This window comes from Anoplopoma fimbria, chromosome 9, assembly GCF_027596085.1.
Source record: "Anoplopoma fimbria isolate UVic2021 breed Golden Eagle Sablefish chromosome 9, Afim_UVic_2022, whole genome shotgun sequence".
Lineage (NCBI taxonomy): Eukaryota > Metazoa > Chordata > Actinopteri > Perciformes > Anoplopomatidae > Anoplopoma > Anoplopoma fimbria.
In genome coordinates this window covers 5,042,736-5,057,266 of record NC_072457.1, presented here as the reverse complement: position 1 = coordinate 5,057,266, position 14,531 = coordinate 5,042,736, and the positions used below count along the sequence as shown (strand labels likewise).

The 14,531-nt window shown below is 43.6% G+C and overlaps 2 protein-coding genes across 2 annotated transcripts; one reads left to right on the top strand and one right to left on the bottom strand.

The window, feature by feature from the left end:
* Positions 1–3,801: 3,801 nt before the first annotated feature.
* LOC129096181 (E3 ubiquitin-protein ligase TRIM21-like) lies at positions 3,802–6,510 on the top strand. The gene is made up of 2 exons (XM_054604874.1): positions 3,802–3,914; positions 4,417–6,510. Exon 2 carries the CDS (start codon positions 4,430–4,432, stop codon positions 6,071–6,073), a length of 1,644 nt encoding a protein of 547 aa, XP_054460849.1. The 5' UTR covers positions 3,802–3,914; positions 4,417–4,429; the 3' UTR covers positions 6,074–6,510.
* A 3,298-nt stretch (positions 6,511–9,808) lies between these two features.
* LOC129095333 (mitochondrial import receptor subunit TOM20 homolog) lies at positions 9,809–14,429 on the bottom strand (the record flags this gene model as incomplete). Its single annotated transcript, XM_054603736.1, has 4 exons — positions 9,809–10,465; positions 10,619–10,761; positions 11,194–11,275; positions 14,364–14,429. Coding segments are annotated over 4 exons (336 nt in total), but the record flags the coding sequence as incomplete, so codon positions are not given.
* Between the last annotated feature and the right edge of the window lie 102 nt (positions 14,430–14,531).

Sequence of the window (14,531 nt, the reverse complement as noted above, 5' to 3'; positions counted from 1 at the left end):
TTGAAGTCCGATGTGTAGATGGAGAAGAGGATTGACAAAAACAAAACATTTCATCACTTTTTATGTTTCCAAGTCGAGACCGACAGACAACTGATTACTAAAAAAAACCAAAAAAACAATTGAAGCTGCAAGCAGCGATGATCGGGCCCTCGCACTGCGCGTGCGATGGGGTGACGGCGGGACGCCACGAACGCCTGCGACAGTCGGACACCGCGTCCAATACTTAGATGCCTAAAAGTACAGAAATTTAACAAATTACTGTAGCGACCCCTATTGGATGAACGTAATGAAAGTTTCAAGGTTTGTTACAGGATGCTATGCCGACATATTCTGCAAGTTTCTTGACGATAGGCCAAACGGTTTTCTATTTAATTGTGTTGTTGTACAAAGCTACGCCCCTATTATGTTCACAGCTGCATATCTTGTAAACGCAATGAGATATGAACAAGCTTTTGACCACTTTTGATGACATCGATCCAATAATGATCCACAGGAAATCTGGTGGAAATCAGACTGAGCGTTCAGGAGGAGTTCGCAAAAATGTGTTTTTCAGAAAGTTTAAAATGGCGGAAAATCTAGGAGGCGGAGCCTAAAAGTTGTAGGCATGGTTTGTAGAGCAGATGGAACTGGATATGTGTGTAAAATTTCAAGTCAATCGGACATACGAGATGAGGGCCGTGGCCTTTCAAAATCGAAATTTTGTAGGGGGCGCTATCGAGTCGTCTTGCAACTCTGACGCATTCAAATCATATCAGGCAACTACATTTTGGACTTTTAATGTGTGTGCCAAGTGTGGTTGTGTTTCAAGCATTTTTAGACCTTTAAAAACACCTTCGTTTTCATGGCGAACAATGCGTCGCCACGGTAACGGCGTTACGCGAAACAACAAACTTTTGATAAGTTTTAATCATTAAGGTCTTTAGATTGGACTGACCAAAATTTAAGTGGATTCGATGAAATCCCTAGGAGGAGTTCGTTAAAGTGTAGTGCCTGTAAATAACCGAGAAAGTGATGAAAATGCACACAAAAATCTAAATGGTTGACTTCCGGTTTGGTTTGGAGCATGGTCCCGAGAGGCTTTTTTTTTAAGTCCACATGAGATACATATGCCTAGCAAATTTCATACATCTAGGTCAAACGTAGCGCTGGGGCAGCTTATTTGAAAATTTGTAGGGGGCGCTATTGAGGCAATTTTAAACGGCAAAGCACGAATCTGATACAAAATATTTATTTACATCACTTATTACACGTGTGAGAAGATCCATGAGTTCAAGGTGGACGGGCAGAACCCTCTGGGAGGGCGAACAGGAGGACGACCAAGGCGGACGGGCAGAACCCCTCTGGGGGGGTCGAACTGGAGGACGACCAGGCCGACGGGGCCTCTCTGGGGATCGGCCACGAGGTCGACCAGGCCGAAGGGGCCTCCCTGGAGGTCGACCATGGGGACGACCAGGCCTCTCTGGAGGTCGGGCGAGGGTCTCTCGTGGCGGGCGGATCCTCTCTGGAGGTCGGGCGAGGGTCTCTCGAGGCGGGCGGATCATCTCTGGAGGTCAGGTGAGAGTCTCTGGAGACTGGGGCTCTGGAGACTTGGGCTCTGGAGACTGGGGCTCTGGAGACTTGGGCTCTGGAGACTTGGGCTCTGGAGACTGGGGCTCTGGAGACTTGGGCTCTGGAGACTGGGGCTCTGGAGACTGGGGCTCTGGAGACTGGGGCTCTCGGACCTGGGGCTCTGGCGGCAAGGTCTCTCGGACCTGGGGCTCTGGCGGCAAGGCGGGAACAGGAGCAGGGGGATGCTGCGACCCAGCGGGAACAGGTGGGCGCTGCAGCCCAGCCGGGACGGGACCCAGGGAAGGCTGCTGCCCGGCCGGGACTGGAGTCGGCTGGAGAGCCGACGGTTCAGGAGGTACAGGAATTGTACCAGAAAGCCCGTGAGACAGGCGCAGTCTGGAAAACCGCCGAGACAGGCGCAGTCTGAGACAAGCTCAAGCAAGCTCAAGACAAGACTCAAGACAAGCTTAGGGACAGGCTGAGCGAAGGTCTGCGAAATGGCTGTCGTGAGCTGCTGAACCTGGTTAAACAAGGCAGTCCAGGCCTGGTTGCTGCTCGCCAGGGCGTGGCAAACGTCAGCGGTGTTGGTGACAACCTGGGTCTCTGGAGTTCTCTGGAGCGCCTCTTCGATGAACCCGAATGCTGGGTCCATGTCGTGGCCAGATCGTACTGTCACGGGTGTGGTGTGGACCCAAAAGCAGAACGACCAGGAGACAGATAAAGTTCTGGAGCTTTATTCAAAGCTGAGCACACAGCAGACATACAGGCAGGGTCAGAATGCAGGTGAACAGAGTGAGCCAATTAGGTGAGTGAGACAGAGTGACAGGGAGTATGGAGCCACTGACAGTATGGAGGAAGAACTGTGACAAGCTGGTGAACTTTTAAACTAGATATATAGTCATATTTTCTCATTTGTATGTATACATGCTACATTTTATGCCCATAGCCATCTTTCAGAATAAAACGAGAAGTGAGGATGTTTTGCCTTCAAAATGAAGGCTTAAAAACAGGGTTTACTGCTTCTGCTAGAAATATTGTTATTTTTTATCTAGCATACAGTGTTCATGTTATAACATAATGTCTCGAATTTTTTTAAAGAAAAACCAAAAGCCACTGATAATAGTATTAATAATAATTTAAATAAGATTCACTTTGGAGATTACGTGGAGATTGTTATTTCATCAAACACGATTTTTTTTACATTTTAGAGTCCCTGAAAATATTTGAACATACTTTGTAAACTTCATTAGTTTCCTCTCCACAGCATACAGCTCAATGATCTGTTCTGAATTGACTGACTGAAATCAGGAAGTGTATTCAGTGACGATGTTTTGACTTAATAACAGGGTTTACTGCTTCTACTAGAAATATTATTATTAGTTATCTAGCATACTGTTTTAATTAACATGATGTGAACAGGATTTTTATTTTTAAAGAAAATGTCACTGATGATAAAAATAATAATATTCTAAATGAGATATACTTAAGATTATTTGGTGACTGTTATTTTATTAAATAAGATTTGTTTTTTACATTTTACAGTCACTGAGAAATATTAGAACATATTTTTTAGCCTTAATTAGTTTCCTCTCCACAGCATACAGCTCACTGATCTGTTCTGAACTGATTGACTGACATCAGGAAGTGTTGCAACACAATAACAGGTTTCGTTGTTGAGCTCACCTTTGCCATGCCTGCCCTCTCTTTGACTGCCTTCTGCTTTCTCCGCCCTGCGACAGAAACACAAAGACAAACACCAAATACAGTCAGAGTGTTTCAATCACTGCCAGCTGACATGTCTCTATTGTCTCTCTGTAGACTGTATATGCAGAGAGGTAAATTAATCAGTTTAAATATATTAAATAGCTATTTATGCCGAACATAAATGGTATGAATAATGGTTTGGTTTCATGAAAATCTTCAGGGTTGTACCTGTTTGACTTCAGCCTTACCATGGCCTTTCTGCAGTGTCACTATATTTCATATAATAACTACATTTAAATCATATTCATTGGTTCAACTTGTACCTAACGTATGTTCTTGGCAGGCTTTAGGGTGTGTACGAAAGAGACAACTGGGACAAATATGATGAGGGTCACATGACTGACTACAGGTCAAATAGCCAGACTACTCTGTGTAGATAAGAGGGAGGAAACAAAACCTCAACAACAGAGCTACAGTTTAGAGGCGGAGCTACTCTGGAGATAGGTGAGCTTCCACGTCACACTCTAGAAATAAAACTTAAGTTTGTCAGAGAGGCAGACACACACAGGCGAGACAAGTCTCTGCTTTTTCTCTGAAAAACTATTCAAACTGACTTCATCAGGTTTTTCTCAACAACACAGCAGAGTCTCTTCAAAACACTGGTGAGTACAGCTGATCATATTTACACTTTCAACAACCAGGATTAACACAAAACTTCAGCTTTACTCAGGCAGCTTTACTCTTTACTTCATACTTGTTAAATATTGAACAATATAACTATGTCTGTTTATGTCCCTCTTTTCATCTTAAGCTTTAAACAGTCTCAGGACTTTAGTAACTTTAACAGTGTTGTTTTTAAGTTTACAAATGTGCTATTATTAATGTTTCTGTGCTGCTTTGACAGTCAAATTTTACACCAGCAAATAAGTGTGAAGCTTGAGCTTAATGTGAAGCAGCCGAAATTCTATCTCGGTTTTGCATCATGGCTCTGTTAACAGTGTTGTTCAAAACAAATGTATACATAATTCAAAATGACTTTACCAAGTCAAAACATAGTATACATTTTCAAAATACTTCATTAAAATAACAGTAATCACATTTGTTTCCTTTTCAATGTAGAATTAAACTCTATTTTGAATCAAATTATTTTCTTTTCTTCCACAGTATCTGTGTAGATATGGCTGCTGCAAACTATCTGCCAGGTGAAGATCAGTTTCTGTGCTCCATCTGTCTGGATGTGTTCACTGATCCAGTCACCATACCATGTGGACACAACTTCTGCAAACATTGCATCAATGAACACTGGAATACTAGTGACCAGAACCAGTGTCCAATGTGTAAAAAGGTTTTCATCTCAAGACCCGAACTGCACGTCAACACTTTCATCTCTGAGATGGTTGTTCAGTTCAGACAGTCAGCTCAACAGAAAACCAGCAGCAGCAGCTCAGAGCAACAAGAGTCCAAACCAGGAGAAGTTCCCTGTGACGTCTGCACTGGAACCAAACTGAAGGCCCTGAAGTCCTGCCTGGTGTGTCTGGCCTCCTACTGTGAGACTCACCTGGAGCCTCATCTGACAATGACAGGCCTGAAGAGACATCAGCTGATCGACCCTGTGGAGAACCTTGAAGCCAGGATGTGTACGAAGCACGATAAACCTCTGGAGCTGTTCTGTAAGACCGACCAGACATGTGTCTGCATGCTCTGCAGTGTTTTAGACCACAAGACGCACAAGTTTGTTCCTCTGAAAGAAGAATATGAAGGAAAGAAGGTCAAACTGGAGAAGACAGAGGCTGAAATTCAGCAGATGATCCAGAAGAGAAAACTGAAGATTCAGGAGATCAAACACTCAGTCGACCTCAGTGAAGAAGATGCAGACAGAAAGATAGCAGAAGGTGTTCAGGTCTTCACTGCTCTGAAGGAGTCTGTTGAGAGAAGCCAGGCCAATCTCATCGACACGATCAAAGCGAAGCACAAAACAAAAGAAAACCAGGCCGAAGCTTTCATCAGAGAGCTGGAACAGGAAATCTCTGAGCTGATGAAGAAAAGCAATGAGGTGAAGCAGCTCGCTCACACTGAAGACCACCTCCACCTTCTCCAGAGTGTACAGACCTTAGACATCCACCACCCACCACCCAGCAAGGACTGGACAAAGGTCAGCATCCGTTCATCATATGAGCCGACTGTGGTGAACGCTGTGTCTCAGCTGGAGGAGACACTCAGTAAAAAGATAAAGACCCTGGTTGAAGCTGAGCTGAAGAGGGTCCAGAAGTATGCAGTGGATGTGACTTTCAATCCTGATACAGCTAATCCTTATCTCATCCTGTCTGATGATGAAAAACAAGTATGTTGTGGTAAAGTACATCAATTTCTCCTAGATAATCCACAGAGATTTTCTCTTCATGCCTGTGTTTTAGGAAAACAGAATATCTCTTCAGAAAAATTGTACTACGAGGTTCAAGTTAAAAGAAAGTCTGATTGGGATTTAGGAGTGGCCAGAGAGTCAAATAACAGGAAGGGAGAAATTAATCTTAGACCTCAGAATGGTTACTGGACTATAATGTTGAGAAATGGAAATGAGTACAAAGCTCCTGCTGACCCTCCAGTCAGTCTCTCTCTGAAGTCTCGGCCTCAGAAGGTGGGGGTGTTTGTGGATTATGAGGAGGGTCTGGTCTCCTTTCATGACGTAGATGCTGCAGCTCTTATCTACTCCTTCACTGACTGCTCCTTCAATGAGAAACTCATCCCTTACTTCGGTCCCGGTCTTAATAATGGTGGTAAAAACTCTGCACCTCTGATCATCACTCCTGTCGTAGTAAACTAATCACTTATCCCACTTCATTCAAGGGAACATATTCAGCCTCAACACCGTATAGTCTACATCTTATCTTCTACAGAACCTGGTAGCTGTAAGGATGCACAGATACAGATACAGATACCAGTTTGGATACTGTGCTCATGTACTCGGTACATGCAGCCACTTTCCCTGTAAGTCTCCTCCACATCGATAACTTCAGCAGTGAGGTTCTCAGCTGTGTGTCTGTCTGGCATATTCTGTCAGAGTTTCCACCAGTGTATTGCAATATTGTATACATAACAGTTTAACTGATTGCATACATTAGTCAAAATTGTTATTGTCGGTTCAACGGTTAATTATTAACATCCCTACTGCAAACTATGCTAAGTTGAATGTGAAAATGAAGCATGTTTTCAAAGTCATTGCTAGTTTTGAAATTGTATTATTTAGTGCTAATATCAGTACTCGGTATCGGCAAGTGACTTGTTGAAAGAAAAAAAAGCGTATCGGTGCATACCAAATTTACTGTTAATTTACACTTTATTGGATTTTCATTATATGTATCCCTTTACATAGGCAACACGTTTATCTTATACCTTCATCTTTACAACCCTGTATCATGATTTACGTAATCTTTTAAATCCACTGACATTTATTTTCACTTCCAGAAGAAATTATTGTTTCTAATGACACCAAATATGTCAAGTGGCAGTTTGAGTAAACTTCCCATATCATTAAAATAAATACATCAAAATATCTTATTCTTATATTATATATTATATTCTGTCTGATGTGCAGCTGCAGAAAACATATTGTTGAATATTCCATTGTCATAAAGATTAATTTAAGAGTAAGGATTATTACATGTGTTTAGTTTCTACACAATACAGTATGTCTCATTATAATACAGGACATAAAAAGTTAATCGACAAAGTTAAGAAGAATAGATGCCAATGGAATGTTTTGGTTTGAAAATTGGTTTGATTGATTACTGGTCACTTTGGCAATTTTTTTTTTTGGGATAATGGTTGAGTGGCTTATGAGTCAAATAAATCTGTAAATATATGATTGTTGAACACGAGGGCTGAATAAGAAGTGACTTGTGCATTAACCTATGACCTTGTATTTCATTACAAATGCATTGTGATTCCTGTGACTGCTCCTTCACAATAAAAGCTTCTTGTTTAAGACTTTGACTCGAAAAGTTTTAATGATTGACACTTAAAACACAAGTTAACAAGTGGAAACTACTGGACGGCACCAAACTGGAGGGCAGACCCATCCGGGTGAAGAGGGCTGAGAGGCAGAAGAATAAAACGGACAGTAAAGGAACCAAAGGAAGGACCGACAAGGGCCCCATGAAGGGCCCGATGAGGGGCCCCAAGAAGGGCCCCATGAAGGGCTCGGGGCAGGAGAGAGGAGGTTTCAAGTCTAACAAGAAGTTCTCTGGAAACCAGCAGAATTTGACCAAGAGCTCCAACTCCTTCAAAGGAGAGATGGTGGATCATATCAAAAAGAAAGTGCTGAAGAAGAAACAGAAGCCCAGAAAGAAAGTTCATATCTGATCTACATCTTAAAGAAATAAAAAAGTGTGTGAGGACTAAACAACAGTTTAAAGATGAACCAAAAGCCGGAATTTCTAGTTTGTCACGATGACAGAGTAGTGATGGGCCTCTGTTGGGAAAAATAATCTGAATCGGAGGTGGTGAAGTTATAATTCGTGTGGACAATAATGGTGAGATGTATGTGTGACATTAGTTTTGGTTTTCCACCTCCAATGAGGAGCAGCTCACTGCCGACGGTTCTCTGTCTCAGACGGTCTGAATGAGATACTACTAAATCACTATTGGGGCAAGTAAAGTTGTTTTTCAGATATTACATTATTTTCGCAACATTACGACTTTATTCTCGATTTACAGATATGTGGGTAATGTTTTGAATGTGCAAAAAGTTTCGAACATGAGCAGAAATGTTTTGTGAAACACATATGAGCTATTAAAGTCCAGAGGACACCGCAGAGATAACGTTAAATATTTGAAAGACAGAATATCAGAAAATTACTGTATTATATTTTTATTTGTCAACTGGCGTATGAATTTTGTGTTTTCCGTCACATACATAAAGACATTTCCTCCATGAATCGCTGCATTAAAAAAAAAAAGTCATCAGACTACCGTTTCTTACTGCTTCAAGTCTTTATGCTAAGCTAGTCTAACCACATTCTGTCTGTAGCTTCATAAATAACATCCAGACGTGGTATTTATTGATCTTCTCTTCTATAACTGGGCAAGAAAGTCAATAAACATGTTCCCTGAAATGTTAAATGTTCCATTAATACTGCGTTCACATCATATCTAGTTTTAGTAAACATCACGTCAACTTTTTGTGTAGAAATATGGAGGTGCCTAAAGTGCCAAACAAATTGCTGGAGAAGGTAATTCCATTCAAGTGTAATGCATAATTTTTTAATAATATTAACACACAGTATTTTAACCCTTTAATGACTCTGAAATCATTCAACCAGCACGAGTCTTCTGATGTAAACGCTCCAAAGTTTTAAACAATTGAATTTTACTCTTCATTGCCTTCTAGTCAATAAGGAATAAATAATAATAATAAATAATAATAATAATAATAATAATAATACTTTAATTTTATATAGCGCTTTTCTAGGTACTCAAAGACACTTTACATAGGGTGAAGACAAACAAAACAAAAAAGAACACAAAGGAGCAAACAAAACAAACAAACAGAACATTTTAGTAAAAAAGAAAACTGGAGAAGCTGTGCGGAATGAGTCATGTAGTGGAGGGTAGGGAGGGAAAGGGAGCAGGGGTTAGCAGGTGAAGGCGAGTTTGAAGAGGTGGGTTTTGAGGGCTTGTTTGAATGATGATAGGGTGGGAGCCTGACGGATGTGGATGGGGAGGGCGTTCCAGAGGGAGGGTGCAGCAACTGAGAAGGCCCTGTCACCCCAGGTCCGGCGCTTGGTCCTGATGGTCTTCAGAGTGTTTGCGCCGGCGGACCTGAGGCAACGGGTTGGGGCGTGGAGGGGAGGAGGTCTGAAAGGTAGGGAGGGGCCAGGTTGTTTAGGGCTTTGTAGGTGGTGAGTAATATTTTAAAGTCTATCCTGTATTTGACCGGGAGCCAGTGGAGGTGGCGTAGGACCGGGGTGATGTGTTCATAGCGGCGGGTGGAGGTGAGCAGTCGAGCGGCAGAGTTCTGAACATATTGGAGTTTATTGAGGATTTTGTTGGGAGAGCCATAGAGGATGCTGTTGCAGTAGTCGAGTCTGGAGGTTATGAGGGCATGGATGAGAATTTCGGTGGTGGCAGAGGACAGGGAGGGCCGGAGGCCGCAAAGACCGCATGAATGCAGCGCAAAGTTTGACAATTTATTTCCATGGGACACACGTGGATCGCAAGGCATTGTGGGATTCCAGGCAACACAGGACTAACTGACAACGCAGAAAAATTTAACTTTATTTTGCCTCAACATTTTTTAAAGACAAAAGAGAAAGTGATGCAGCAGCAGGACAAAAGGTTTAGTTTTTACTTACTGAGGATGAATCTTCCTGTAGGAGAAGATCTTTTCTGTAGTTTCTAGGATGTGTTTTTTGTTTGTCCTGCAAGATTACAGGGACAGAAGTTGAAGGATGCTGATTTGAACTGTATGTTAACTAGGAGCTACTTTCTAAAAAAAATGCGATGAGGCTTAATTATTACATTATAAATAAAATAAACTCACGAGACAACTTCATAGTTTGTTCATATTTTGTATTTATTTTTTCCTAAAGAGGGTCGTCCTCTTTAAAATGACAAAAACAAAACATTTCATCACTTTTTAAAAAGTGTTTCCAGACAGACGACTGATAACAAAAAAAACCAAAAAACAATAAATACTTTGTGAAGCATCCGAGCGGAGAGAAGATTCCTGTTTCTGTAACTTTCCACGCCTGATATCATGAGAACCGTGAGGATGGCTGGTACGAACACGTCAGACGGTGTAAACCTGGTACATGATGCTGTCAGGACGTGTGCTACACCACCCTGAAGGGAGGAGCGGATTCGTGTTAACACCCGGTCCACTTAATGAGTGCGTACCTAATGATGGTGAAGCTGGGACGGGCTCTTGTGTTTCTCTGACCGTTAAGATCCAGATACTCTTAATACCCCAAAACGGGTAATTTAAGTTAAAAAAAAATAAAAACACTACTGTGATGGTTAAACCAGGAATTAAAAAAAACCGAATTCCAATTTAGGAGGTGATGGACGTCGGCCGGAGTGATGGAGGCCGAGGCGTTGGCGGGGTCGTCATGGAAGTAGCACATGAAGAAGAGGAAGAGGAGGGTTTGTGGGTCGTCTCCTCCCGGTCCTCTCATTCTATATCGTCCTCGCTCAGACTCTGTGCACTCACAATACGCTGCAGGACAGAAGCAGAAAAACAAACTGGCTTGTTTTTTTTGTTTGTTTCATTGATAATCATTTCAAACAGTTTATTATTGTTTCTGTGTGGAGAACAGAAGGACTCATGGAGATCATCAATGAAGAATTAAAAGAGAAGTGTTGGGCCTACCTGGCTGATGCTGGGCAGCTTGGTGAGCAGCATCTGGAAGACGGGCGGAGGCAGAGTCTGCTGCAGCACCTGGAGCAGCTGCTGAGGCTGACCGCACACGGCGATGGCGTTGGTCAGGTGGTCAACACCTTTCTCATAGTCTCCTGTGGAGCCAAGCACAAACACGAGACATAAAGACACATATACTCGCACACGTCTCGTATGATATCTTATGAAAAGTCATTCCTCATTTTTCTTTTTCCTATAAAAAGCCTCTTTTATCTATACAAAGCATCTATAACGTGTCAATTTTAGTTTTTTTGAATTTTTTGAAAACTCATTACTTTACGTTTTACAGAAATAATTAAGAAATAATTTCATGGGATGTTTACAAATTATTATTATAAATTACAAATACTGGATGAGCACAGCCTGCCAGTATAAAGACACCATTACAGACTCCACAGAGACCAGAGGAAAGACTTTGACAGAACTCACTGCTGCCTGTAAAAACACTGAGAAACAGCAAAAAAATCACATGAATGACAATGAAAAACTGTGAATGTAGAGAAGGTGTAGGTGTGAGGAGGTGTTACCCTGAGCCAGCAGCTCCTCCCCCAGCTGGATCTCCTCCAGGAAGAACTTCTGCACCGCCTCAGCGTCCTTCAGGTCGGGGAGCTGCAGGACAAACAACGGTCAGCAGCGGGAAGTAAAAGTCTTCTTTCACCGTTTCTTTTTGGGTCTCAGTGGTCAGACCTCACAGGAAGTCATCATCCCATGAACAGTTATAAGCTCTGATCTGTGAGACAGTTGAACTTCAATCCTCCTTCAATCACCATTATCCAATAAGGAGCCAGATAAAAGCAACTAGCTTATAACTGAAGTCCTCTTCAAAATAAATGCATATAGCTGGTGAACTGTTAAACTAGGCATATCACCATATTCTCTCATTTGTATGTATACATGCTACATTTTATGCCCATAGCCATCTTTCAGAATAAAATGTAAAAAGTGAGGATATTTTGCCTTCAAAATAAAAAGCATAAGAACATGGTTTACTGCTTCTGCTAGAAATATTATTATTTGTTATCTAGCATACAGTGTTCATGTTATAACATAATGTCTCGACTTTTTTAAAGAAAAACCAAAAGCCATTGATAGTAATAATAATAATTTAAATAAGATTCACTTTGGAGATTACGTGGAGATTGTTATTTCATCAAACACGGTTTCTTTTACATTTTAGAGTCCCTGAAAATATACTTTGTAAACTTAATTAGTTTCCTCTCCACAGCATACAGCTCAATGATCTGTTCTGAATTGACTGACTGAAATCAGGAAGTGTATTCAGTGAAGATGTTTTGACTTAATAACAGGATTTACTGCTTCTACTAGAAATATTATTATTATTAGTTATCTAGCATACTGTTTTCATTTTATAACATGATGTGAACAGGATTTTTATTTTTAAAGAAAATGTCACTGATGATAAAAATAATAATATTCTAAATGAGATATATCTAAGATTATTTGGTGACTGTTACTCCTCCAATGAATCGCCACCTTATCGTGGTGGAGGGGTTTGTGTGCCCCAGTGATCCTGAGAGCTGTGTTGTCGGGGGCAATAGCTTCCGATTCACAAAATTCACAAAACCCCAATGAATCGGATGATGCAAGGTTGTGGCACCTCGCCCGGAATAGGGAAACCGGGGCACCATCCTGGAGCCAGACCCGGTAGGGGAGCTTGCCGGCAGCGTCTGGTGGCCGGGCCTTGGCACATGGGGCCCGGCCGGGTCAAACACCCGAAAAAGCTACATCGTGCTGCCAACCTGTGGGCCCACCAACCGCAGGGATAGGCATTGGGGTCGGGTGTAATGTGAGCTGGGCGGCAGGCTGGGGCGGAAACCTGGGCGTGCTGACCCCCGGCATCACAGACTAGCTCTAGGGACGTGGAATGTCACCTCTCTGGCGGGGAAGGAACCGGAGCTGGTGCGGGAGGTGGAACGCTACCAACTAGAAATAGTTGGGCTCACCTCCACGCATAGCACCGGTTCTGGAACCAAACTCCTGGAGAGGCTGGACTTTTTCCTTTTCCGGAGTTGCCCAGGGTGAGAGGCGCCGGGCGGGTGTGGGGATACTCACAAGCCCCCGGCTCATCGCCGCTGTTCTGGAGTTCTCCCCGGAGAACGAGAGGGTCGCTCTCTGCGACTGCGAATCGCAGGGGAAAGTCTCTAACTGTCGTTTGTGCCTATGCACCAAACGGCAGTTCGGAGTACGCAGCCTTCTTGGAGTCCTTGGGTGGTGTTCTGGAAAGGGCGCCGACTGGGGACTCCATAGTTCTTCTGGGAGACTTCAACGCTCACGTGGGTAACGATGGAGAAACCTGGAGGGGTGTGATTGGGAGGAACGGCCTGCCCGATCTGAACCCGAGTGGTGCTTTGTTGTTGGACTTCTGTGCTAGTCATGGACTGTCCATAACAAACACCATGTTTGAGCATAGGGAGGTTCATAAGTGTACTTGGTACCAGAACACCCTAGGCCAAAGGTCTATGATCGACTTTGTAGTTGTGTCATCAGACCTGCGGCCGTATGTCTTGGACACTCGGGTGAAGAGAGGAGCAGAGCTGTCAACTGATCACCACCTGGTGGTGAGTTGGATCAGGTGGCGGGGGAGGCTGCCGGACAGACCTGGTAAACCCAAACGTGTAGTGAGGGTGAACTGGGACACACTGCTCAGCCTCCCCGGGAAAGTTTACTCCAGGGTGCTGGAAAGGAGGCTCCGTCAGATTGTCCAACCTTAATAAGGAGGAGCAATGTGGATTCCGTCCTGGACGTGGAACAGCGGACCAACTCTTTACCCTTGCAGGTCTGTTGGAGGGTGCATGGGAGTTTGCTCATCCAGTCTACATGTGTTTTGTGGACTTGGAGAAGGCCTTCGACCGTGTCCCGAAGGCCTGTGGGGGGTACTGCGGGAATATGGGGTACCTGGTTCGTTACTACGAGCCATTCGGTCCTTGTATGACCAAAGTGAGAGCTGTGTCCGGATACTCGGCACAAAGTCGAGCTTGTTCCCAGTGCGTGTTGGCCTCCGCCAGGGCTGCCCATTGTCACCAATCCTGTTTGTGATTTTCATGGACAGGATTTCAAGGCGCAGCCGGGGGGAGGAGAGTTTCCGGTTTGGGGACCTCAGAATCACATCCCTGCTTTTTGCAGATGATGTGGTTCTGTTGGCTTCTTCAGAACGTGACCTTCAGCACGCACTGGGGCGGTTCACAGCCGAGTGTGAAGCGGTCGGGATGAGAGTCAGTACCTCCAAGTCTGAGGCCTTGGTTCTCTTCCGGAAAACGGTGGATTGCACCCTCTGGGTTGGGAGTGAGATCTTACTGCCCCAAGCGTCAGCAGTGAGTTCAAGCCGTATCTCGGGATCTTATGGTTGAGCTTTGGGTAGTGAAGGGTAAAATGGAGCGGGAGATGGACATCCGGAGGGAGCGGTTCGTGTCCGAAAGGGGCCAGCTGAGGTGGCTCGGGTGCAGGATGCTTTAGAGGTTTTCCAGCAGTCCAACTGGTGCGGGCGTTGTGGCCGGACCGTTTTGTTGTGAAGAAGGAGCTGAAGAAGATTTTTTTTTTTTACATTTTACAGTCACTGAGAAATATTACACCATATTTTTTAAACTTAATTAGTTTCTTCTCCACAGCATACAGCTCACTGATTGACTGACATCAGGAAGTGTTGCAACACAATAACAGGGTTCGTTGTTGAGCTCACCTTTGCCATGCCTGCCCTCTCTTTGACTGCCTTCTGCTTTCTCCGCCCTGCGACAGAAACACAAAGACAAACACCAAATACAGTCAGGGAGTGTTTCAATCACTGCCAGCTGACATGTCTCTATTGTCTCTCTGTAGACTGTATATGCAGAGAGGTAAATTAATCAGT